This window comes from Lagopus muta, chromosome 6 (assembly GCF_023343835.1).
Source record: "Lagopus muta isolate bLagMut1 chromosome 6, bLagMut1 primary, whole genome shotgun sequence".
In the NCBI taxonomy this organism is placed as follows: Eukaryota; Metazoa; Chordata; class Aves; order Galliformes; family Phasianidae; genus Lagopus; species Lagopus muta.
The window spans coordinates 43,459,947-43,484,939 of NC_064438.1; the positions used below are offsets into that span (position 1 = coordinate 43,459,947).

At 35.4% G+C, this 24,993-nt stretch overlaps 1 protein-coding gene across 8 annotated transcripts in view; it reads right to left on the minus strand.

Annotated features, from left to right (window-relative positions):
• Positions 1-1,529: 1,529 nt before the first annotated feature.
• EFCAB11 (EF-hand calcium binding domain 11) overlaps positions 1,530-24,993 on the minus strand; it is a 58,180-nt gene continuing 34,716 nt past the window's right edge. For 5 of the 8 annotated variants that reach the window (XM_048948547.1, XM_048948545.1, XM_048948544.1 and 2 more), the window contains exon 6: positions 1,532-4,583. In XM_048948547.1, coding sequence (XP_048804504.1) covers positions 4,484-4,583 — 100 coding nt within the window. In that variant the 3' untranslated portion in view covers positions 1,532-4,483. Of the gene's footprint in view, positions 4,584-24,993 lie in introns of all 8 variants that reach the window. The other 3 variants (XM_048948551.1, XM_048948550.1, XM_048948541.1) reach the window with 2 other exon arrangements.

Consider the following 24,993-nt stretch of genomic DNA (forward strand, 5'->3'; position numbering starts at 1 on the left):
TAAACACAGACTTGACTGGACATTTTGCAGAGCATATAGGAGTGCTCCTCCTTACTGTCAGTGAGATTTCATCTAACTGAGACTGAGATTCTCACTGCAGCACAGATAGCAAAGAATTCTGAAGACCAAACCCTTTCTGGTTAACCCTACCTAGCAAATATCTCAGTGACAAAGCAGCTGTTCAGTATTTTGATGGCACTGGTGTTGAGGCTTGTACAAAAAGAAATTTGTCGGGTTTACTATGAACTGGAATCAGTTTGACTCACTAGATGAGGTATTCTCAGCATACATTTCATTCAAAGTTTTTGAATAGAAACTGCCACAGAACCATTCTTCCTTGTCCAGAGATCCATTTGCCCTGGGGAATCCCATGCCATCCTTCTGTCTGTCCCAGTCAGAAGATAGCAGCATGTCACTGCTCTGCCTCTGTAACAATTCACATTGAAAAGTTTTATTTCTGATTGTGCACATAGCTATCTGACACCATGATTGCTGGTTGCTAAATTGACCCCAAACTGAGTTTGATCTACATCCAAAAGTTCACGACTTGGACAGAAGGACTGGAGCCATTGAAAACAGCTCCAAGAGGACACTGTGATGGCAGTAGCATCGGCTTTTATTTCAAATTAAAAAATAAAAGTTAAAAAAAAAAAAATCAGACATGGAGAATGGGATGCCTTGTTGCTGTGTTGTTTTTGCTGATAGCCAGCTGGAAGTTCTGGGCCCAGGAGATGAGCTCAGACCGTCCCCTTTACAACAGCATATATAGAGAAGAGCATTCATAGCCCTTGAAGTGTGAGTTTTTTCCTTTACTCCAGTAGAACTGCAAGCTGTTTTGGCATCCCTTTGCCATGTTGAAAAGGGACTATCTTCCCACGGAGCCTCACAACCCCTGTCTGCTAAACCTTTCCTCCTACTCCTACAACACCACAAAGGCTCAGCAAACTGGACCAATACACAGGAAGTGAAGAAGATCAAGGGATTCACTTCAGAACTACTCAATGCTTTGAGCCAAAATGTTAATACATGTGCAACCTATATGGGCTCTTTCAAAACTCATCACTAATTTTAATTTTCTTGCAAGAAAGAGACTCAGATACGTGTCTTTAAAGAGCTGTGATTAAAATAACTTGTTTCCTCACACTTTTTGCCATAAAATGGTGCACTTATTTTCTCACATTGTTACTGGCAATCAGTACACAAAAAGTTATAAAAACAAGTCTCTCTTTTTTTTTTTTCCATTAGGGTAGCTTTCCATTCAAAGAACAGTGTTAAGTACTCAAAGCAGGAACGCTGCTATAATTCATACTAATTTTAAGATGGTATTTCACTGCCAGAGACTGTAAAACTGATGTGATAGTCATGCCAAAGTCATGCCAAAGCTTTTCTTTGAACTGTGACATTTTGTGTGTCAGTTAGCTACTGAGTATGACTTATCAGCCACCACCCACCCAGCTGATTAAAGATAGAAGACACAGTAACACTGCCACAAAGCTAAGGTACTAAGTTTTATTTTGGGAACCTCACAGGGACACACTCGACATTCTATGATGTCGTGCACGTATTTACTTTGGATTCTTCTGATTACTGAGTACATGGATGAAATACTCATTTTCTGATACACCAGAAAAAAAAGGAAACAAAACATTCCAGTGAGGAAAGTCCTGATATTGGGCTGAGTCCTCTGAACCCTTTTTCAGTCAAAGCTGTCCTGGATTTCACAATACTAACACTGTGAAAGCTACCAGGGATATCAGGTTACCCAAAGAACACAATTTAACAACTGCTCATGCCATCCATGATATCATTCAAGTCATTTAAAAGGAAATAACACATAACTAGATTCCGAGAGCTTTAGTGAATTACAGAAGTTCCAGGAGAACAAAGGAAATACATTTTGAAAGTATGGTTATATAATCTATTTGCTTTAAAGTAGCTGCAATGAGCTAAGCATACAAAGTATCCACACGAAAATAATTTGAGCAGATTATCACTCATTTGAAAACTCAAATGTAAATATGCTTTTCACAGGTATTTCTTAACAAGCAAATCAAGCAAAACAAGCAAGAATGCTTAAGAATAGAACTTCTCTAAAAAATCATGTTTAAAAAACAACAACAACAAACCTTTGCAACATGGTAAAATAATTTCATTCACCTCTCTTGGATTTTCTATTCTCAATAATTTAAGTTCATACTTTTAAAGTCTCTCAGAAATCGAGGAATGAGAGTGCATAGAAGTAAAGGAAATAGAGGGCATTTTCCTCTCTGAAGTTCCTTGCTACAAATACAAGATATATATTTCTTAGAAGGAAAAGTATACAGAGACCTTTCTGTCTGTAATAATCTTCAACAGAAGGTTATTGTTGTACAGAGTCTGTAAAGTGCAGATATTGTCAGACATTTAGACAGAAAACTACAGTCAGGTCAGAAATATTAACAAGACATCACAGACTTTTTAATGGCTAAATGGAAGCTAGTAGTGAAAATGAGATTTCTGTAAGATAGAAACTTCACATCAGTTGCTCCTTAATAAATAATTCATTTGAAATAAATAAAGTAAAACTGCATGGAATTAGTGTTTGGGACAGGTATAAGGACTGGACACCTGTGTCAGTAGACTGAAGTACACTGACCAAAAAAATGTAGTGTAAGTAATGGCACAGCAACTCATCATACATTTTTTTCATGAATGTGTCTAGACCTGTAGCAACTCTCCCTGTGGAATAATAATTCAATCTTCTGTGTCAGCAGAGACTGTGATGATATTGCTAATTAACATCCATGATGATGACTCTCTTATGAAAACATTCATCTGTTGGGAAATACCACTTCTAAGGCTAACCATCTATCTACTAGCAGGTCTTTCCATCACCTTTCAGAGGTAACACCATTTCTCTTGCACTGATTAGCATGCTATTTGAGTTACAGCTCATTTCATCTAATGGATACCTGGTTCTTGAACATAGAATCGAATATATCTGCTCATGTATTCAGTGCCTCCAATTTCATTCCATTATTTATGTACTATCTGCCTGGGAAGTAAAGAAGATTTCACTTTTTGTGTGTCTAGTAAAGTACAATTTCCAAGGAAATTGGAATAGAAAACAGATGTTATTTTATTAACAATTTGCCCATGCATTATATTTTGGAATGCCTCACTAAAGTTAGGAAGATGTTGAAGATTTCTCTTTTGATTTAACAGTAGAACTGATACTCTTTTCGTCTTACGTGATCATTATTCTTGGTTTATTTATTTACAGTAGCATTAAGTGTGTGCTACAGTCTCTAAGTTCACATGAGGAGGGCATTGCTTCTGCACAATTTCAGAAGGAATCTCTAATTCAAGCAGCTTAACAACTAGCAAGAAAACAGAAATGGAGCAACAGAATGAAAAATGATCAGAGATCAATGCCCATAATGAAATCTCTATTACTAATATGAACACACAAAGGCAGTAGGAAATCAGGGATCACTGATAAAATACATTGAATAAGAGGATTTATCTCACCACAGCACTGCTTGAATGAGTGTATATAAAGTTACAGGGGGCAAGAACATCTCCATAGGCAGTAACCCAATGAAAGAGTGGGGAGGGAAGGAAGAAGAAAGAAAAGGAAAGAGAGGAGAAGGTAGATGTGTCCATAGTGATAAATGCTACCTTTTTCTTCTTCTCAACAATTGGAAAATTCCTTGATGCTGCTAAAGCACATCCATACAAATTCTTCACTAAAAGTCAGTTGTAGGCTTGAATAGTATTTTCAGTATGCCAAACTGAAGTTCATGAAGCAGACCAAGTTTTATTCTTAACTCAATTTAGAAAATTGTTTCAAAAGGAAATAACTAATTATTCACGTTCATTTTATCTTCATTTTTTTTTACTATAAACACACAGTTCTCAATTGTTCAGAATTAAATCTGGTAGATAATTAACTAAAAACTGTTAAATTAAAAATAATTTGCAATATAAAAAAGAACACTATATGAAAGTGAAACCATAAAGGAAAGACAAATATACTATTAATTTCTAAGAAGCAAGCATTATCCACCATAATTTTAATCAGTTTCTACATATGTGAGATATTTTGGTCAGCCAACAAAAGGCTGTTGAAATATCAAATGAGTACATTACACAATAACTGCAAATCAGAGTCAGTTCTTTTCTTTCTCAGCCAAAAAGTACAGCATTGCATTTCCTAACTAGGATGACTGGGAATCAACAGAGTTTTCAAATAAAAGTATTCTATGCACACATACACATGTAAATTAATACACCCAACTTGTCAACAGTAAAGCTTCAAAGGCTGTTCTTCAGAGCTACACTTACAGTCAAAGTTCTTAAAATTCTGGCTGAAACAAATTGATTTTTAAATAACTACCATACAATACCAACTACCAAATACCATACAATATCAACTACCATTGATTTTTAAATAACTTGAGATCTAAAGTTTCCACTTTGTCTTTTCACCAGAGAGCATACTTCAGGCAAAGTACAATGGTGATACTTCATCTTGTCCATGCTTCATTGCACATTCAAACTCTTTGAAGCTGATGCGCCCATCAGAATCCTGATCAACCTCTCTATAAGAGAAAAGAGATCTGGTTTTTAAAACCCAAAAGACATTACGTGAAACAGACATACTTATTGTAGGTATTCAACACCGACATCGTTTTGAAGAGCTCAACTTCTACACACTTGAATTCTACGCCATGAACTGAAATACACTTTTTGCATAGCACATCTCACTTGAGGAGTTGAAAGATTTTAAAAAAGCAGTATTGTTCTGTTTATTCAAGAGGAAGCAGAAGTGAATTACGAGATGAAAATTTGAATTCTACAAATTTAGCACTTTTAGCACAAATTTAGCTCTTCTACATTGTCCCTAGTTCCCCAAATTCAGTTATCTGGGGTGGAGATCCTCAGAGTTCCACAACACAGCATAAAATCCAAGACTTCTAGGTCATAAGATATCATAAGCTTACATTTAAATTTCCCCAAATTGTCCTATAACCTTTTGCATACCTCAAGCAGCTTATTTTGAAGCAAATATTGTGTTAACAAGCCTAATACTTGTAGCTGTAAGAAAAAAATGCTCTTTTGCATATGAGTATATGCTAAAGTGCATATTCTAATGCTCAAAGAAACACCTCTGAGAAGAAAAACAATTTTACTTACTTTTATCCCCATGATATAAGCTGATAGAGAACAGCAATTCAGTTAAAGTCACTAACATACAGGTCTAGGCTTTGTCAAACAAGGTTTACAAAATTTGATGTAGTGACAGATAAGGCTGACAGAATAGTCTTCTGTAAAGTATTTATCATAGTTCTGTCTACCTTACTTACTAGAAACTAAGAATTATATAGAAGTTAACATTAAATAATTAAAAAGCTGATGAACTCTTGGAGCTCAAAATCTGCTTGTTGTCTCAGAAAATATTTTGTTTATAACAATATGCAGTCCAGCATTCCACTACTGATCTAGAATAACATTTTTAATTATTACTGATAAAATTTGCAGATGACAAATTTGGTGGTATTATAGTTCTGCAAACTTTGCCATCACAATTAGTGTTCAATTGCAGCATTCCTACTGAACTGCAGCATGCAAAACGTGATGCATATTCTACATAGATTAAAAAGAAAACTTCAAAATAATCCAGGCTGTTTAGCAGTAGCCTCTGCTAAACAGCTTTTGAATGCCCTGGAAATTTCAAAGGGATTCTAGATCCTGCAGAGGTAGTACAGCATCTCAGTATTAAAGAAAGCCTCACACAAAGAGACAGGATGTACTACTCTATGCACATATGCTTAAACATATGCTAGAAATGAACTTCTTGTGACATGAAACATTTTCTGAACTTGGTCAGATGAACTTCAGGCCTCATGGTGCAATAGCGAACCCTATAGCTCCACAAACCTATGAAATGGCACACTATCAATGTGGAAATATGTAAATGAAAGTAGTTCTTTCGGTTTATTGTTGGCTCTCAATCAAGACTAAATCATATTCATATTCTGCTGCTTTTCAGGTAATGACAGGTTTGGGATGATGATCACCCATGTGTCTTGGTGGACAACATGACAACTGATAACAGATCCTCTCAAATATCATATGCTGTAACAACAACAAACAAACATTCACCAGCAAGGGACAAACACAGGTCATAATTACAAAATGGAGATGCTGTCTTGGAAAGCAGTAACTGAAAAGGGCTGAGGAGTCATAAGAAGTAATCAAATGAAGATTACTTCCTACTGTGATGCTTTACATAAGAGGGGAAATATGATCCTTGAATGTGTAAGCAGGATAATATCTAAAACAAATACAACTGATTTTATTTCAGAATACAGCATTAGGAAAATTCTGAAGAAAATATTGTGTTTAGTTTCTGCTTCCCACACTTCAAGAACGATACTGAGCAACTAAAAAGAACTGAGAATAACTGCTGTAAATTACATGAGTTCTGGAAACGATGCCTTATAATGAGACATTAAACACTCAGTTTGAAAAAGGATTAGTGAACTGATTCTATCAAATCAAGTCCATAGGTATCTCCTAGGGAAAATTTTTCAGATAGTAAATATCTTTTAAAGGAATAAGGAAAGACATGATGGTAGACACCAGTTGGAAACCAAAGCTAGAAAGATTTACATCTTAAATTAGGCTTATTTATTTATTTATTTTACGAAGCTGACAAGCTATTGAGATAACTAAACTATGGGTTATGAGACAATTTCTCTCTCTTAAAAATCAAGACTATGTAACTTTCTACAACATATATTCTAGTCAAAAGGAATACTAGGTTTAATTACTTCAGGACAGACTCACTCTGTGGTGGAAATCATTATTCTTTGATTTGTATTGTATGTACCTTAATTATCTATTAAATTATTTAAGCATCCTCCATCAGTATCAGAACAAAATAGGCATTTCTAGAGAATATTCATATCCATGTTTATAGATAAGTGAAACGAAGCCATCCATAAAATTCTAAGCAAGGCTTAAGAACCTGATGAGTTTTGTGATTGAATAATACCACCAGACTTATCCACTGATACATTCTTACACAAAAGACATTGAAGATGATGAATGATGGTCCACGCTTGTCTTGTTTTTACCTATACATCCCTATTTGTATACTGGTATTTTTCAGACAAGCAGAAACCCTGTAAGAAGGTATTTGAACCTGCTCAGAGGATGTGTTCTGGACTTCTAGCTGTGGTGTGCCTGTTCATTGCAGGGGAGTTGGACTAAATGGCCTTCTGAGGTCCCTTCCAACTCTAAGGATTCAATGATTCCATGAACAGTTTAACCATCCCAGGCCAGTTCATCCTCTTGCCTCTGACAGCAGCCATCAGTTGGGTATGTATGGAAGAAAGGGGAATGTCTAGTAACATTCCCTTGATGTATTCTCTGTACATTCATGGATTTCCTAAACCAGACATGCATGTGTGTATGTAAATATTCTTGATGCATTTTTATTGCATGATTTTTTCTAGCAGCTTTTCAAACCCCTGTGAAACCCACAGCTTGAACACCTGTTCTATGAATAAGTACCTCATCTTATTTGAACCTGCAAGTGATTTGACATTTCCATATTTTCAAGGGTTAACTGCCACTGAAGAAGAATACCCTGTTCTCCACACAAATCAATTCCAGTTCTCTCAGTGCTCCAAACAAGACTTGTGCTCCAGACCTCTCACCAGCCTCACTGCCCTTCTCTGAACACGCTCCAGGGCCTCAATGTCTTTCTTGCAGTGAGGGGCCCAAAAATGAACACAGTACTCAAGATGTAGTAGCCTCACCAGAGGTGAATACAGGGGGATGACCACCTTCCTGCTCCTGTTGGTAACGCTATTTCTGAACCAAGCCAGGATGCCATTGGCATTCTTGGCCACCTGGGCACACTGCTGGCTCATGTTCAGCCGAGCATGAACCAACACTCCCAGCTCCCTTTCCTCTGCACAGTCTTCCAGCCACTCTGTCTCAGGCCTGCCGAATTGCCTGGGGTTGTTGTGGCCAAAGTGCAGGACCAGGCACTTGATCTTGTTGAACTTCATCCCATTGGCCTCAGCCCAGCTATCCAGCCTGTCCAGATTGCTCTCTAGGGCCTTTTCTACCCCATTTATGTTCACTATGTATGTCCTCAAATGAGCTTCATTTGGAAGCTCATCTTGAAAAATTGCCCTCTTCTTTATATAGTGTTTGCTCTACATTCCAAAAGCCACCAAATGACTCTTAGAATTAAGTATCACTTTCTGAACAACCTTTCAGCAGAGATTATCAAGATATGCTGGCTGATATATGACTAATAAACCAGTAAGTAGTTAGCTTTTGTGACCTGAAGAAATGCTGTCTTTATTTAAATGCTATGGATTTTTGAAACCTCGCCAGAAGTAACCTAAAAGCTGGAATGGCCATGGAGTGTTAAATTTTCCTTTTTTTTCCAGCTGAAACCAATGACACATTCACTCTTACGATTATGAAAATACTTTGTCACAGCATATTGATCTTTATTTCACAAACTACTAATCATTTAACAATTTTAGTACAGAGATGTTTCAAGGTATGCGGTGCTGTGGGTAGATTGTGTGATCTTTCATTGAAAATTGAGTAATAATCACCATCACAAGTTGCTGACTGTGAGATATAAATTATTCTCTTATACAATTAGGTAGTTGAAGACTCCCCAAATCACCTAAGTGTATTTTCATAGCAAACTGGATTAGATAAATGGCACTTCCCATCTGACAGGAATATTTTAACATGAATCTAAGTAGAGTAAATGAATAGCTTAAAAGACTAATGTCGGTATAAATTGCCTCTTGAAGTTTCATGTTTATTAATTCACGGAAATTAGTACTTATCAGAAAAGTATCCACATGCAAATACTGCTTACTCGTTTATAAATAACTGTATGTATTAAGCAGGCACTCCAGCTTTTTCCCCATCATACCTGAAATAATTCATACATGGTCAGATTTTACAGTTCCTAAAACAAAAACACTAAGAACAAGAAATACAGTATGCCTTCTTTTTGTACGGACTATCACAAAAACAGAACCCTTCAAGTAGGCACAAAATTTAAAATATTCTTTATCTGGTTTATACACAGTTTCTCATTAACCCATCATATTTATCTAAAACATGTAAAAGTAAAGATTAAAGATTTTAATTCTGCTCTTTGTTCCCTAGATAATACAGTATCTGACCTGAGTGGTAAATCAAGAAATTCAGAAAGCATTTCTATTACTCAAAAGGAAGAGTAGGGAATGCACATCAAAACCAGCATATACTGCCACTGAGTTGGCTTTCAACTCATTAGTTCAGTAAAACAAGCCCCAGAAGTCACATAAGAGCCAGGATAAATTAAACTCTATTCAGATCACTGATGCCGTGGCCATACATCATATATATGCAAGTGAGTAAGGTGGCTTAGAACTTGCTTGGATTTCTCCACTATGAAAACATTGTTAAAGATCATTAATTATACAGCAAAGGGTAGATGGCCCTTGCTTCGACTTTGAAAGAAAGTTAAACCATGGGGAGAAAGTTTTCATTTACTCTACTTTTCGGAGACAGTACTTTACACAGATTATTATTTATTGCTAACATACAAATTTAAAATGCTTGTGATACATTTAAATGAGTAAAATAGCATAAGCAGTTACCACAACTAAGTATGAAGAGACAACTTTTTGTTCACAAATAAATGTAAAATTAGAAAATTGAGAAAGCTTAACCACTTATTTGCTAACACGTTTTGGGAGTGCTCCTGGGTATAGTTCTTTCATGCTTAAAGCCATTTAGGTCTTACAGCGTCTGCCTTAATTTCATTCTTCCGATGTGGGTGTGATAATACAAAGCTCTTTTTCTATTAAAATAACTTTTCTCATTTTCCTTTCTCTTTAAGGAATTCTAACAGGAACATCATAGGGAACCTACCCAGGAAGTTCAGGAGAAAGCACTCTAATAATCCCATTGCCTTTTTTATTAATAACAAAATAAGTTCAATTTTGATCTTAATTCATGTTTTCAAGAAAGTAGAAGCGTTGAAAAAATGCAACTTGCAGTGTGATCCACAAATTTTCCTTTAGAGCTCCTCTACTATTTCTGACACTATCCTTTCTCCGTCACAGACAGAAAATCTGTAATAAGTTTCCAAGGGAACCTGTTTCCCATTAAAATATAATCACCTACTGCATGTGCCTTGGTGATAAAATTTTACAAATTATGTTTGTCTGTATGCAAATTGTATTTAATTCTATTACTGACACCCTTTTTTACTACCTCCACTTGCTCTGTTCTCCCAGCCCTCCTTGATTCACTGTGCTTCTAAAGCAGTCTGGGTAAGTGACATCTGGCTGTCATTCTGTTGGCTCTCATTCTAACTTATTCCTTGTGACTTAAAGAACACCAGAAGATCTGGAGGGTAACATGTTGCCTGTCTGCCATGAGTCAGAGATGACTGATTTACTGCCTTTTGCCTCAGATTCAATTTCAAGACCACTGAGTTCAGAATTATCTATTTCTCCATTTCACTGACTGAAAATTTCAAGCCTCAGTTCTTCCTTCTGGAATGACAATACAAATAATAACTTTAAAACCTTAAAAATAAGGTAATTTACAAATATTGCTCTGTGAAATGCAGTTGCCTACTGTTTGGCCATGGGTTTACACATTAATATTGGCTCCAGTAGAGAAGGATCATAAAGTAGAAAAATATGTAACATTAACTGTAAAAAGATTTTTTTTTTCCTTCCTTGAAAACTGCCTATGGAAAGAATAATGAAATGAACAGAATATTTTTTTAAACTTTCCAAAGTACCAGTCTGTGATACAGATTGATGAAAATGTCCCACATTGATACAATATAATTCCAGAGTGTAAGCAGAAATTACTTGACAGTTATTTAAGAAAGAAAAAATTGAAAACAAAGCTAGAAAATGCATAAACTGATCACAATTAATTTCAACTGTCACATGAAGAAGTTTCCTCAGCCAGAGTTTTAAATCAATTATTTCCTTTACATTCAGATTTTATTGCTATCTATTTAATATTTTAAAACAAAAACTATCAGGGAATAATTAAAATAAGAGTCAATACATTCACTGCATCAGAACCTAAGCTGTCCTAATGATTGAACAGTGAGAGTAAAACTTACACTTCTCGCAAGCAGTCCCTGCCAAGGATAAAATGACCCACCAACTGAAGATTCAAGGATGACAGCTTCTTCAAAAAGCTGCCCTCTCTTCTGCTTAACCAGCTGGTTCTTCCTGTTCATAGTGCTTGCTTCTTTGTTGATGGAATTCCTGCAGAGCTCCACAGCTGTTTGGTTACTAATGCATATTAATTTCACTTCCTTAAAAACCTGATGAGAAAAGCCATTCTGAAGCGCTGAAGAATTATGAACATACCTCTAGTTTTGCTTCCTGAAACAATGTGGTACTAGAGTACTAGTAATCAGAAGTTTCAGAGAGATAGAAGAGTTTAAGGAATCCTTTGAATTGTTAGAATTACATTACTATTAAGGTAGAAACATGCTTCCCTTCACCTTCAGTGCTGCTCAGTTTTTACAAACGTTTTAAAGTACAGAAAGCAACAAATCACTAACTGTGGGGAGAACTGTTCCGGCAGTACATTACATTCAGTTGTTTCTTCTCTGGAAGAAATACTGCCCTTTTTTTCCGAATGCACTGCTTGACCACTTCTCTCAGTAATTGTAACATACCTTACAGTATAGTAAAGTATAGCCTGTTGATGTCTGTTCTCTATCTGCAATATTTTTTATCCATTCTTGTACAGTTTCCCTGATTTTCTTCTCCCCGAACAGCAGAAATAGTCTTGGACACAATAGTTTTGCCAATACTTGTTGCTTCTTTCTTAACCAGTTCTCTTTCCTTTCAGTCTGCAACTGCCACCGCAGCTTGTCTTTTTGTATCTTCTCACTCTAGTTCACTTGGAAAAAGATATGTATCCCTTGAATGTAAATGATTTTGCTTACATCATCTTTTTTACTGTTTTTTCTTGTTCTTAAGCTTCTATCTCTTAGAAAAGGTCTACTGAAGCCTACAACCATCTACTGATTTTGAAAGTGAAGAAATGCCTTGCAGAGCTCAAGAAATAACTACCGTTTGGAATTGCTATCAAATGCTTCCATTTCTAGTGGCATTACTAGTTAACAGCTGTAGAAACATAGTTAATAAATATTTTCATCCCTGACTTGAAATCAAGCATAATTCATTATATATGACACGTTTTAATAATATATACTATTATAATTCTACACTACATAAGCTAAAACATAATAATACTTAACAAGCAATACATAACATGTAATCTGTAATCTATAAGGGTTATATAATGATACAGTACTACATAACATTATCACTTCAATTATTATAATATGTAATATACAACTGTGGATTATTCACAGAATGATGCAACCATATATAATGTGGAAGGCACAGTGTTTAGATACAATTGTCTGAACTGTGCATTAAGCTTGCAAGTTCAAACAAAATCAGGGTTTACAGAGCTAAAACTAGGAGCCTAGGAAAAAGAAATGCAGATAAAATTCCTAATGGGAGGCTTATCATAGAAAGGAGATCATAAAGAGCTTAGTGAAAATCTTAGTGGAAGATCTTAGTGGAAATCTTAGTGGAAGAGCAACCCAGTGTGAGCTTTTGAGGAGTAGTCAAGACATAAATAGTGAACTCTTTTTGTGATACATAAATAAGGGAGCAGCATTATTTACTCTGTAGATGTGAAATGCCATGGTTGACATCAGCACTGAAATACTACATTCAGCTCATGCCTGGTTTTTTTTTTTGTTTTTTTTTTTTGTTTTGTTTTTTGGTTGTTGTTTTGTTTTGTTTTAAAAAGAATACTTAAAATGTTAGATGCAGAAACCTAATGTGACAACAATTATTTGAAATGAGAAATTGCCTAAAGGAGTTCAGTTCCTCCATTTCCATCAGATGCTGTTGATATGACAAAAGGCTTCCTCTGTGCAGAGGATATTTCATAACAAAGAAGTGATGAACAAAAACAGTCATAAGGCTTAAAGAGAGATTAAATGAAGAATAAAACAAAAATGTATTGGAAAATATGAGGCAAATTGTATAGCCATATAACCTGTAATGTACAAAATAGGACAACATCTTTTTAAGATCTTTTAAAAACAACCATACTTATGTCAAAAGAGTTCAGATAAATTCCTCATCTCTTCCCATTTTACTAAGTATAACTGCATTAAAACCATCATCCTTGCTGAGGACTAGATTCCTAATTCTAAAGCCTACTAATTTTGCCTTAGAATGCCCAGTGAAAGCACTGAAACTGACACAGAAAATGTCTATTATCCCCATTGCACTACCTCATCAGCAGAGAAAAAAAGGGAGTTTAAAAATCAAGTTTTTAGATAAATCTAATGCATTTCATGTTTTCATCCTTTTGTCTATTAGCAGGTCTGAACAAATTTATTTGAAAACATGAAATACTTTACGGCTGTTTTTGTCACTAATCTTCATCTTCTGCTGTTGCTTAAAAGCCCCACTTGGGCTTGAGGTCTCACTTAATGAGAAACTATAAAATAATAAAAAAAAAGCCCAGAAAATGAGCCTATACCTAAAAAACCAAGACATTAAAAAAAAAAAGCACCAAATTATATGAGAACTGGTCCATTCAAATACTGCCTAAACTGGAACTTAGGTTAAAACTTTCCAAAACTCAACATGGCAAATGGACAGCCTTCTTTCCAGAGCTGCCAGGTCATTGAGATGTGCGACTAGGCATTGCCTTGCTAACCAAGGTCTCCGTGTATCAGGCACTTACCCGCATGCGCACCCAGAGATGGTAGATGCAGAGGAGGGCATATATGCACCTAATGCCCAGCCACAAGATGCACTTTCCCTGTATTCCCATATTTAAATAGTTAAACACCATCAAGCAACTGAATTCAATATAACAAGATGGTATCACAAAGTTTGCCTCCTCCATATGATACCCTAACATCATTGCTGAAAAAGAACAATGCTAGTTCTCTAGTTAACTTGCAGACGGCAGGGGAAAAAAAAAACAAAAAACGCACAAATCCATGTATTTCATGTTTTTTTTCTTAGTACTTAGAGCTGTGCTCTCAGATCTTGCAAGCTAGATAGGATCAGATCTAAAAAGTTTTATTTAAAAGGCATAGATTGAAAAAGTAGAGTAGTACTTGCATTCCAGTACTCATTCTTCTAAATCATACTTCAAACAATGTTCTAGCATGGACAAAGCAGATACTCTGCAACTTGAGATCTTATCTTAACAAAAAGATTAAAAGTTGAGTATTGAAGTCATGGGCATATCAATAGGCTAAGAGGTGGCAAGTTAAGCTCTCCTATTTGTACAAAGCTGAAAACCCACAATATGAACTTGGAAAGTAGTAGTAAATGTCCTTCTTGATAAATGATGCAATTTTCTCATGCTCTCAGATGTCCAACTTTCATGAACAATCTGCTTGTTTCTTATGCTTTCCAATGCATATCCGCTCATTTGTGTGCAGCTGCCCTAGCACAGTTTGCTTCCTTGAGCTTGACAAGTAAAGATACACTTGATGGGGTAGCTCTAATTGCACAAAATTCAGTCCAACGTCACACTCATAAGATACTCTTACTCAATCTTGGTTACTATATACTTGTTCCCTACACTTTCAACTGGATACTAGCAATCACTTAAACCTGTCTGATAATAATCTGAATTTACTGCAGAACAAGGAATAGAAAGAGTATTCCTGCTTCTGCCACACAATCCACTCTGCAAACGTGAGAGAAATCTTCATTCTTTCTTTTCAATCTCTCTACAGCATTTGACATAGCTAATTAATGAAGAACTGTATGTAAAAGAAGCTGACTGCTCAGAAACTGCTCATTTCAGGAGGGTGACAACCAGAGAGAAGAAAATTGTGCCTCAGTTTCTATTTTCTTCAATCCTGATTAAAAAACAGACATAGAAACTTAAAGAACTGGAAAGGTGTTGTGAACTCCAGGTAAAATACTATGTAGAGATTATAAAATTCCATCCTTTCATCATATTGTGTTGTATATGGTAACAGTGTCACCAAACTGCATTGGCACTTAAGCTCATGGATAAAAAGTAGAAGGTGAAAGCAAGAAAAAGAGAAGTTACATTGGTGGCAGGAAGAAACACCTTAAGGAGCTTGTGGCATTATGAAATACCTTCTGGCTGATGGTGAGTCGGTCAGTCATTTGGAACTGATCTTGGACTTCCCTCTGGCAATAATGCTAAACCAGGTACAAAAATTCATCCCATCTTTGCTGTTGATGATTTAGCCTTCATAATACATGCCTTTGTCACCTTTCAGCTGGACTACAGCAATGCTGTATCCTGGGCACAAAGCCATTAGCCCTTAGGAAGCTCAGAATAGCACAAAACACAGCAGCACATTTCCACTGCAACCCAGGGAACTTTAAGCACATCAAATCTGCGTTCATCTTCTGCACTAGCTCCTGTAAAATACTGAGCCAAGTTCTGCGTCTTTATCATTATCCTTAAGGTGTCCAACAGTCCAGGCACAAAATACCTACATGACTAATTGAAAATCTGCACTCTGCCCCATTAAGGACAAAGCTTAGTTTATGCCGTATATAGAGCTCTGACAGAGAATAGCCTAAAGCAGTTGAACAAATTCTCCTTGAATCCAAAGCATCAGCACTTGCTATTGAGAACAAGACGTACTCTTTGAATCTTAACCTCACTAACAATTTCTTTCATAATAATAACACAACAGTTTGAAATTAATTCATAAAATTCTAAGTTTTTTCTTTGCTGTAGAAGGAGACAACGAAGGAAAACAGAATCACACTGTGATGTTTCCTGTGTTTGTTCTGAAAACGAATAATCTACTACATGATAATAAAGAATATACAAATACATAAATAGAAGAGCACTTGCTGTTTTTTCCAAATGAGGGGCACTGCTTGCCTTGCATGAACCAAGATATTCAATGTTGCAACTAATCTAATTGTTAAAAAAATATATACATCAGAGCAATGTGTTTTAGAAACCTTTAGAAAAAAAAGGACAAAATATTAAGCAATAATCATTCAAAATGTTTGAGGATATAAGTGTAATTTATTTTCAGTAAGACAGACTTGTAAATACCTACCAGACACAAAAGTAAAACTTGGACATATTTAATGATTTTGTTTAAATTTCATTATACAGTAACATATTTAAGGTGATATGAGAAACTGAGTTTCTCATGCCACACCTCACTTGCAAAGATTAAATTTAAAAAAAAAATCCAGAAACTCTATTCAGTAAAGGAAATTATAAGTGAAAATTTCTGCAGGGATATAATAAGCTTTCTCTCTCTTTAGAAATCATCAAAGTGGAATCCATATAATATTAACAAAAGTACCAGTTTTACCAACAGAATCTGTTCTGTCATCAGTTCACCCTTTGGAGTATCACCTATATATAATATAATCACAGTGTAATAAAAGCTTTTGAGAACTTCTGACTGTTCAGAGGAAAGGTCCAGCCTCCCATTTAGCTTTCTTTGAGGCATAACGTTCCCATTTTCAACACTGTTAGGTGTATTTTTTCTTAATTGTATTTATTAGCACCAAAGTAGATAAGAGTTTGAAATCTTATTTCCAGCATATCATTTCTTGGTATTCAGATTGATACTCTAAACGTCACTCAGATCTCCAAGTAAACAAACAGTTGCAAGGAACAACAAACATGTTACCATTAATGAAAAGAAATCCTTCTATCTTAAAAACTATGATACCAAAAAGAAATAAAACAATTTCTATTGCAAATATACAACCACTTCAACTGAGTTACCTACTACTATCTTGAAGCTAATTATGAAATGAAAGAAATGGGTCAGGGATGATAATCATTTTATCCTTTAAGAACAACTATTACAAAGGGCTTTTTACAATGCACCTAACAGTTTTTTTTAGTTTGTTATGATCTGTCTAGAAAAGAACTATAAGGATGTGGAAAACCACATTTCCAGCAACAGAACATTCCCAATAACAAGCAGTTGTATAAAAGGAATAATCAAGGAAAAGTGACTACTTCAACCGATGGTGTCACAGAAGAATGCACCAATGGAGTTAAGACAGGGATAAGTTCAGATTTTAAGATTTGGTAAGGGTTTGTAAACTTCAGAATTAACGTAGCAGAGGTTACATACTTTTGCTAGTCATGGATGCTGAGCGTTTATTCACTACTGGATGAAATAGGAGACTCGTTCTTAAGAGTGGATGAGAGACTTTGTGGTTCCTCACTACACATTCACTGACATACTCCAAATGAAATCCTAGTCATTAACAAGCAAGGTGTCTGGACAGGTGACAAACAAATACCCAAGCAGCTTCTACATGGACTATCTGAAAAGGAGGGAATTTCAAGCACTGAACAAGTGCAACCGGTTTGTCAACGTGCTGCAGACAGGCTACTGTGGAACACAAAGATAAAAGAAAGAGGCACCGTTTAGGATGCCCTGAGGTCTGTAAGAGCTGTGGTGTTTTTCCTACGGAACACTAATGCCATCTTCCTCTAGAAAGAGTCCAAACCATTCTTCGGTCTCCATCAATGTTCAGCAAGTGTTGATGAATATCAATAGGTGCAATTTTTTTCATATACAGCAATTCAATTTCACACCTTTGCTTCATCTGCACTTCCACATCAGATGTCATTTGATCAGAGTGCTCCCCTTCTGCCATCTGCCACATGGCAACAGAGTATAACGGAATATTGGTGGAAAGGTTCAAACTCTATTGCCATACACCAATCCACCTCTGATGCCGTGGGCCAATATAATAAAATAGGAGGCATTACTTTCAGAGCAGCCCTCAAAAGGGCATGAAAAGGACCGTATAGCCCTACCATGAGGTAATTTTTGCTGAAACCCCTTTTACATTCTCAGTTACTGCAACATACTTTGAAGAATGTTGTCTCTTACTGCAAAATGTTTTACAGTGTTCTAAGCAGATGCTCCTTTGCGGCTGAGTAAACATAAAGTTAGCATTGTGTTGCAATATCAATCAAACTTAAATGTGGTCTAAATGTCTAGTTTGAAAGAAGAAAACTAGTAAGTACATCACTAAAGCAGCTAGCACAGCAACATATGACTGAACTTGATATGTAAGATCTGCTCTGTATACAGGCTACCAAGTATTTTTTTAATATAGGTATATGTACATATATTTAAATATTATGTGTGGTCTAGCAAGTGCAGCATCTAATACAATTTATTCTTTTCAAACCGTGGAACAACCTCCTTAAAAACAAAAGTGGGAAAAGAAACAGTTTAAGGAAATGCTTATTTTTAATAATTAAAGAAGTTCAGTAAACAGGAATAGAATCAGTCTGCTCTGATGATGCATGATAAAGCTGCACAGCAAGGAATTTCAGTGCTGAAGTAGCTATCATGTGATCACATACTGAGGTAGCCAAAGTTTTCAATATTGTAAGATTTGGAAACATCACTTCAGCCACTAAGAGATAAAGAAGTTACTTCAAAATTTATTTTGTTCCATCGTGACAAGATTTCAGAAAATTTGATGTCAGTTTTTGTTCCCATGAAAAATTTCTAAATGTTTGTTAGCACATAAAATTAAAATTTCAACAATTTTATGGAGATTCGAAGTCATATAATGTTATAGATTTGATTTGTAAAAAGAATACTTAGTTTTATGATTCAGTCATAATATGTGGTCAGTTAAGCTTCTTTAAAATTCCAATAAAAACTACCATCACCTCATTTGTATCTACATATAAACAAATGTAGTGCAATAAAAACAAAATCGAGAGCTCGGGAAACTGCAAAGTGGACAAATGTCTGGAAAAGCAGGAAGTTCCTGATCAAAATTTACAATAGAAGTGATTCAAGAAGAAAAACAAATTGCCTCAGAAAAACAACTTTTATCATGCTCTGAGTAGAAGAAACAAACTTAGAAGCAACCTTTTTTTTCAGTTATTCATTACAGTTGCAGAAAAAGCATAAATTCTTCTGTTGATATGCAATCATAATGAGCCAGAAACAAATGATGGCGTGCTATACACAAAGATACAAGTTTTTACATATTAGTATATATTACAGAGCTCTAGATCTCCACCGTAACATGTTTATAGCAACTTAAATCCATACTAAACCATTGACTTACAGAAGTACAGAGATGCAGCCAAAACAGACTTTATTCTTAAATACTTCACTAGGTAGAACTATCGCACTGCAGATTCATACAACTGATCTCTTAAATTATGCATGAGCTGTAGCATTATTTTAAATTTCTGGTGTAAACTTGAGAAATGAAACTCTTCTATAATATTTTAATTAAAAAAAAAAAAAAAAGAATATGGCCTTTTTGTTACATTTACTTCTGGAAAAAGTAAAATGTCAGCGAGACCTCTTTTGTAAACATTGGCATTCACATGAGATTTTGTACTTCATGTGGGTTTGGTTCTCAACAAAGCATTTCAACACTTCAGTGAAAAATGAATATCTCCCAATTCATTTTATTTTTGCCAGAATGTCTCATTGTGATCATCTATTGACATTACTAATAAATCAGAACAGACTTATCCCTTTGTGTACATGAAGAAATATAAGTACTCTGGTTTCTGCAACTAGTATTACATGAAAAACAAATTCCTCATAAGATAAATCAGAATTACTGAGGCATGCAGTCAGCCCTATACTTCTGATTATTACATTCTGCCTGCCTAAACAACCCTCTGACACTGCATACGGTAAGCCTTATGTCTTGATTCCAACTTGTTTCTTGCGTTATCATACATTTCTGTCACATTTCTCCTCAGAAGCACCTTAACTCAGTGATGGGCTAATGAGTCTGCATACCTGATTCTGGAATATGTGAAGCGATGCAAAAATGCAGCCTTCCAAGATTACGTGTATTCCATGCTGTAAATTGTATTTTTTTTTTCTCCAATGGGCCAGCTTATTTTTTTTTAATATGCTTTTTTTTTTTGTTATTCTTTGCTTGTATTGAGTTTATATTGTTTTTTTTTGTTTGTTTGTTTGTTTTGCAGAAATTAAGAAACTTTAGTTGAAGGTAACAGTAAATTCTAGAAATGATATTAGGATTTTCCACTTTTCATTGATGTTATTTGCATTTTAGTAATTTCATGTCCAATGAAGGACATCTTAGCATCAAATATTTTTTTTCCCCACAGATTTGGTATAAAAAATACGAAATGTCTTACCCAGACTTTTCCTATATACATTAGTCTCCAGATCACAGCAAATTAATTTTTCTAGATATAAAGGCATGGCTTCGGGAATTCTTTTAGGAAGCTACTTTCAAACCAAGTGAATCATAAAATCTTAGTTAGATAGGTTGTTCCAAAAGTAATGCCTCCTACTTATTTCCATGAAAACTACAACAGGTGTGAAGAGTACAAGAATACTATTTCATAGAGCAAATTATCAGCTACAACAGACCAATTTTCAACACAATTGCCAGCATGAGCTATGCATTTTCACCAGCCATGTACAAGAGTCTGAATGCTACATTCAAAAAAATCTGACCAGTGAAGGTGACCCACTATTGCTGTCACCACTGCTGAAACACCACCCACTGCCTCAGTGTGCTCACATCCACTGTTTGGTCTCCATAAATGTTCAGCAATTATTGATGAATGCCAGTGAGTGCCTTGTTCCCTTATAGAGAATTCAATTCCACGCCTCTGTTTCATCCATACTTCTACACCAGATGCCAGACTGCCCCTTTGCTGACATCCATCACATGGCAACAAAATGGAACGGAATATTGGTGGGAAGGTTCAGCCTTTACTGCCATACCACCAACAGCCCCCTCTGACATCGTGGGACAATGTAATAAAATAGGACACATTCCTTTCAAAGTAGCCTTCATATAATAAAACAAAGTGAATTTCTGCTGAGTGAATTTTCTGTTTGCTTATGTAAATATTATCCAAAAAATGTATGAGGTAAAAAATAGCATTAACTGCGCATCAAAAGTACCTCACTTTGATATTTTCAGATGTTTACATTGTCTAATTAATTATTCTCATTTTTCTCCCAGCTCAGCAACTTGATTCACCATCTGTTTCAGTACAAACAAGTACGTAATGGTAGCAGAGAACTGGATAACATTAACTGCCCCAAAAGCTGCCTTGATAAAAACAGATGGAATCATACATGCATAAGCTTTAAAAATGTGCAGTTGCTGAAATTATACTGTTTCTATAAAAAAAAAAGAGCTTTTTGTATTTATTTAAAGAAAACTAGGCCAGCTAGCTAGACTACTTCAGTAAAGGATGTGTTACAATAGATTTTAAACATTGACTAAACTATCATGAAACCTGCATGCATCATGTGATGTGCTCTTATTTAGCTGTATTGTATTCAGCAAGCAAAGATATGCATCAAGACATAAAAATACAAATATATGCTATAGGCAGAGTTATGAAGAAAACATTTCTAGATTTATAGGTATCAGATTAAGATGAAATCCTACTCATTTACTAAATTTACTGAATGTTATTATATAATTACTCCACTCTAGCCAAATTTTATTTTCATTAAACTGTATATTTATATACATAAAATAAATAATGTTTGTAGAAATACTAAAGAAGAACCTTCTTTAACAAGTGTATTACTCAAGTTCTTCCAACACGGACAGCATCAACACATGCAATATCTCAGCAACAGAAGCAACATTTATAGTCAATATTCTTCAAGTTAAAATGCTGCTACTTACCAGCCCATGGAGCTAGGCTATCTCCACTACTCGCAAGAGCTATGTTGGAAGAAGTCATTTAACCAAGTGTTTATTCCAGCACGAACACTTAATTCCATAAAAGCTATGTTCCTTGCTGCCTTGGGGGACTTGCATAGATGAATTAATTAAAAAAAAAGTGAGAAAATCAGACAATTTACAATGAAATTCTTTTTTTGGTAAAACCTTCTTTTTCCATGAGAGGAATCAGTTTCCTCTCTGGCACTGAGATCTGACTGTAATAGCTAAGAGAGGTAGCAGGAAAGGAAAAACAAGATTACATTTTCAAAACAAGAATCTGATTACATTTATGGATTACAAGTTTTAATTGGCACTTCACATTTTTTCAAAAAACTGTATCCTGCTCCAACAATCTATAGACAGTCACTTCATGTTTTATGGATAAATGCTCTGGTACAAATGCACCCTCTAACCCAGTAAGAAGATTTAACACAAAAGCTAATGCATTTACATACCATCTGAAATGAACTGACTTCCTCTTTAACCTTACATTCTCTCACCTAAATGAATAAAGAATATGAACACAAAAATCACCAAGCTAGATCAGACCGTTGGTTATACATTGTACCCAGCCTTTGACAGTTATCAAGATATTTGCTATTGCTATTCTTGCCCATAGTCCTAAGTACTGAACTAAGGCATTCAGAGGAACATTCTCCCCAGTGATCTTTGCTTTGTAGCTGCCTTATGCTCTCAGAGTCCATATTTTGTCACTTTAAAAACCATCAACTTAATGTAACTTGCTGTAATTTTAACCCACACATAAATGCTTAAGCCTTTTAAAAATACCATTGAATATTGGGATTTATATGAAAGTTAGTGTTTATACAATCCTCACTGCATTTTTTTTTCAGATGGTGTTTCTTCTTTCACTACAGTGTAAGTACTAGTTTGTAGGGTTTTTTTTTGTTTGTTTTTTTTTTTTTTAAATAACCATCTCTCTCTTTTGCTTCTTTCAATCGTGTACATTCTCATTCCTTCCAAGCTGATTCCAACCTATCAATTTTCTTTCACATCCAAGTTTGCCCTTACCTGTAAAACATTTTGCCTGTTTCTGGCATTTTCCCCATTAAAAACAAGGCCCTCTCAAGTCATGAGGTAGAATTAATTTAGGTGGTCTAACTTGTCATCTAAGAGCACCCTAACAAGTTAGCTTGTTGTCATCTCACCACTAGAGAGAGGGAGAGACACTTCTTAAAGCGTGGCATACCACCCTGTTACAGGTATCTAATGCAGGTGAGATGAATCATCTCCTGGAAGAAATACTTTGCAGATGAGACTTTCAGTTTCGAATGATTCACATAGAGTAAGCATGAGAAAGGAATACCAGTTGACAACCACATAATACAAATATACCAATATTGTCTTTTATCTTTCTCCCTTTACTTGCCAACCCTATTTCCATACGTTACTGACTATTGGTTAACATAAGCTGAGATATTCGTTGACATTCGTTTCATGGCAGTAATCAGTACTCCCTTGAGTAGTTGCTGAGCTAATTTAGAACTTGGAATGAACATGACTATTGAGAACCACTCCTTTGGATACATAAAGGCCACTCTGAAAGTAATGCTTCATATTTATTTTTATGGAATCTACAACAGATACAAACAGAACAAGAAAATGATTTGATAGAGCAAATCCTCAGCAACGGAACACTATTTTTCAACATGCATTTTTGCCAGTGATGAACAAGAACCTGCATGCCATTATTGTAAAAATCTGCACCAGTACAGGTGACACTTCATATCCTTAAATCCTAAGTAAATTAATGAGATTCCCTTAGTTAGCAGAGAAGGTGATTTTAAAAGATCATGGGGAAAAAGACAGCCAACCTTCAATGGCGAATGACTATGTTAAAAAAAAAAATAATCAGAAACTCTGCTACCAAATGGTATTACTTTACATGTGAATGTGAATGTACATACTATCACCCTTACTTCTTAGAATTCTATTTTTGTAGTGACAAAAAGAATTCTCTGTGATCAGGTGCAACTCTTCCTTTTACTCTGAAATACCACAAACTGTCATTGGCTTTACAAACAAAACAGAAAGACAAATGAAAACCAAGTCATAAGTAATATCTCACAATTTAAGTATAAATAGTATAGTCTTTCCCACAAAAGCTTGCAGTTGCTCTATAAAGAAGCAACATCTCTTTTTCTCAAAGGAAATTGTACAGTCAGTGAATGTACAGATGTTATAGTTACAAGATGTACCAGAGAGTTTGGCTACGCAGTTATTGCACCAAAGCAGAAAAGATAAGATGCTTACCCATATCCTGGGCTAGCTTATAAAACTTCAGCAGAGCAGATCTCTGCAGCTGTTGTAAAGGAGTTAAATAAGGAATTTGTCATCTTTTGGGCCAAAATACAAGACTAAATCAATCCTCCTTCTTCTGGTAAGAAGCATAAAGATATTTCCCTCGTACTGAGGAACTCTTTTGTAGTTCCTGACAGACAGAAGCAGTGAAAGGTAATTAACTAGCAACAGGAAAAGAAGTAATGGCCTGAAGTTGCACCAGGAGGTTCAAGTTGGATACTAGGAAGAATTTATTCTCAGAAAAAACAGTTAAGCATTGGAATTGGTTGCCAAGGGAAGGGTGAAGTCATCATCTACAGAGGTGTTTAAGAAAAGGTTTGATGGAGCACATAGTGACACGGTTTAGTAGGGAAATACTGGCAATAGGTGGGTGGTTGGATTAGATTATCTTAGAGGTCTTTTCCAACCTTAATTATTTTGCGACCCCAGTTGAAATCTGAAAAGTGACTGGACAACCACTTGGTGCATTACTCTGCAAAGCTGACTAGAAGGGATTTTAAAATACCTATGCTGCTCCAAAAGTAATGCCTCCTATTTATTTCCATGGAGACTGCAATAGATACAAGTACACAAATGCTATTAATAAAGCAAATTCTTAGCTACAAAACACTATTTTTAATCATAGTTACCACCATTAAATATCATTTCCATAGAAAGCATTACATTCATATCAGCTCTTGTAGATCTGTCCTTGAAATAAACAAATACTACTTGAAGTTCTTCCTACTAATGAAGTAGGAAGTTTCTGCCTCACCTGGTCTCTTTTTATGTCTCCTTAACCAGCTCTACCTTAACATTAAAAATGAGAGAAAAACTGATGCTCTGAATCCCTTGGGCAAGTTGCCTATGGACA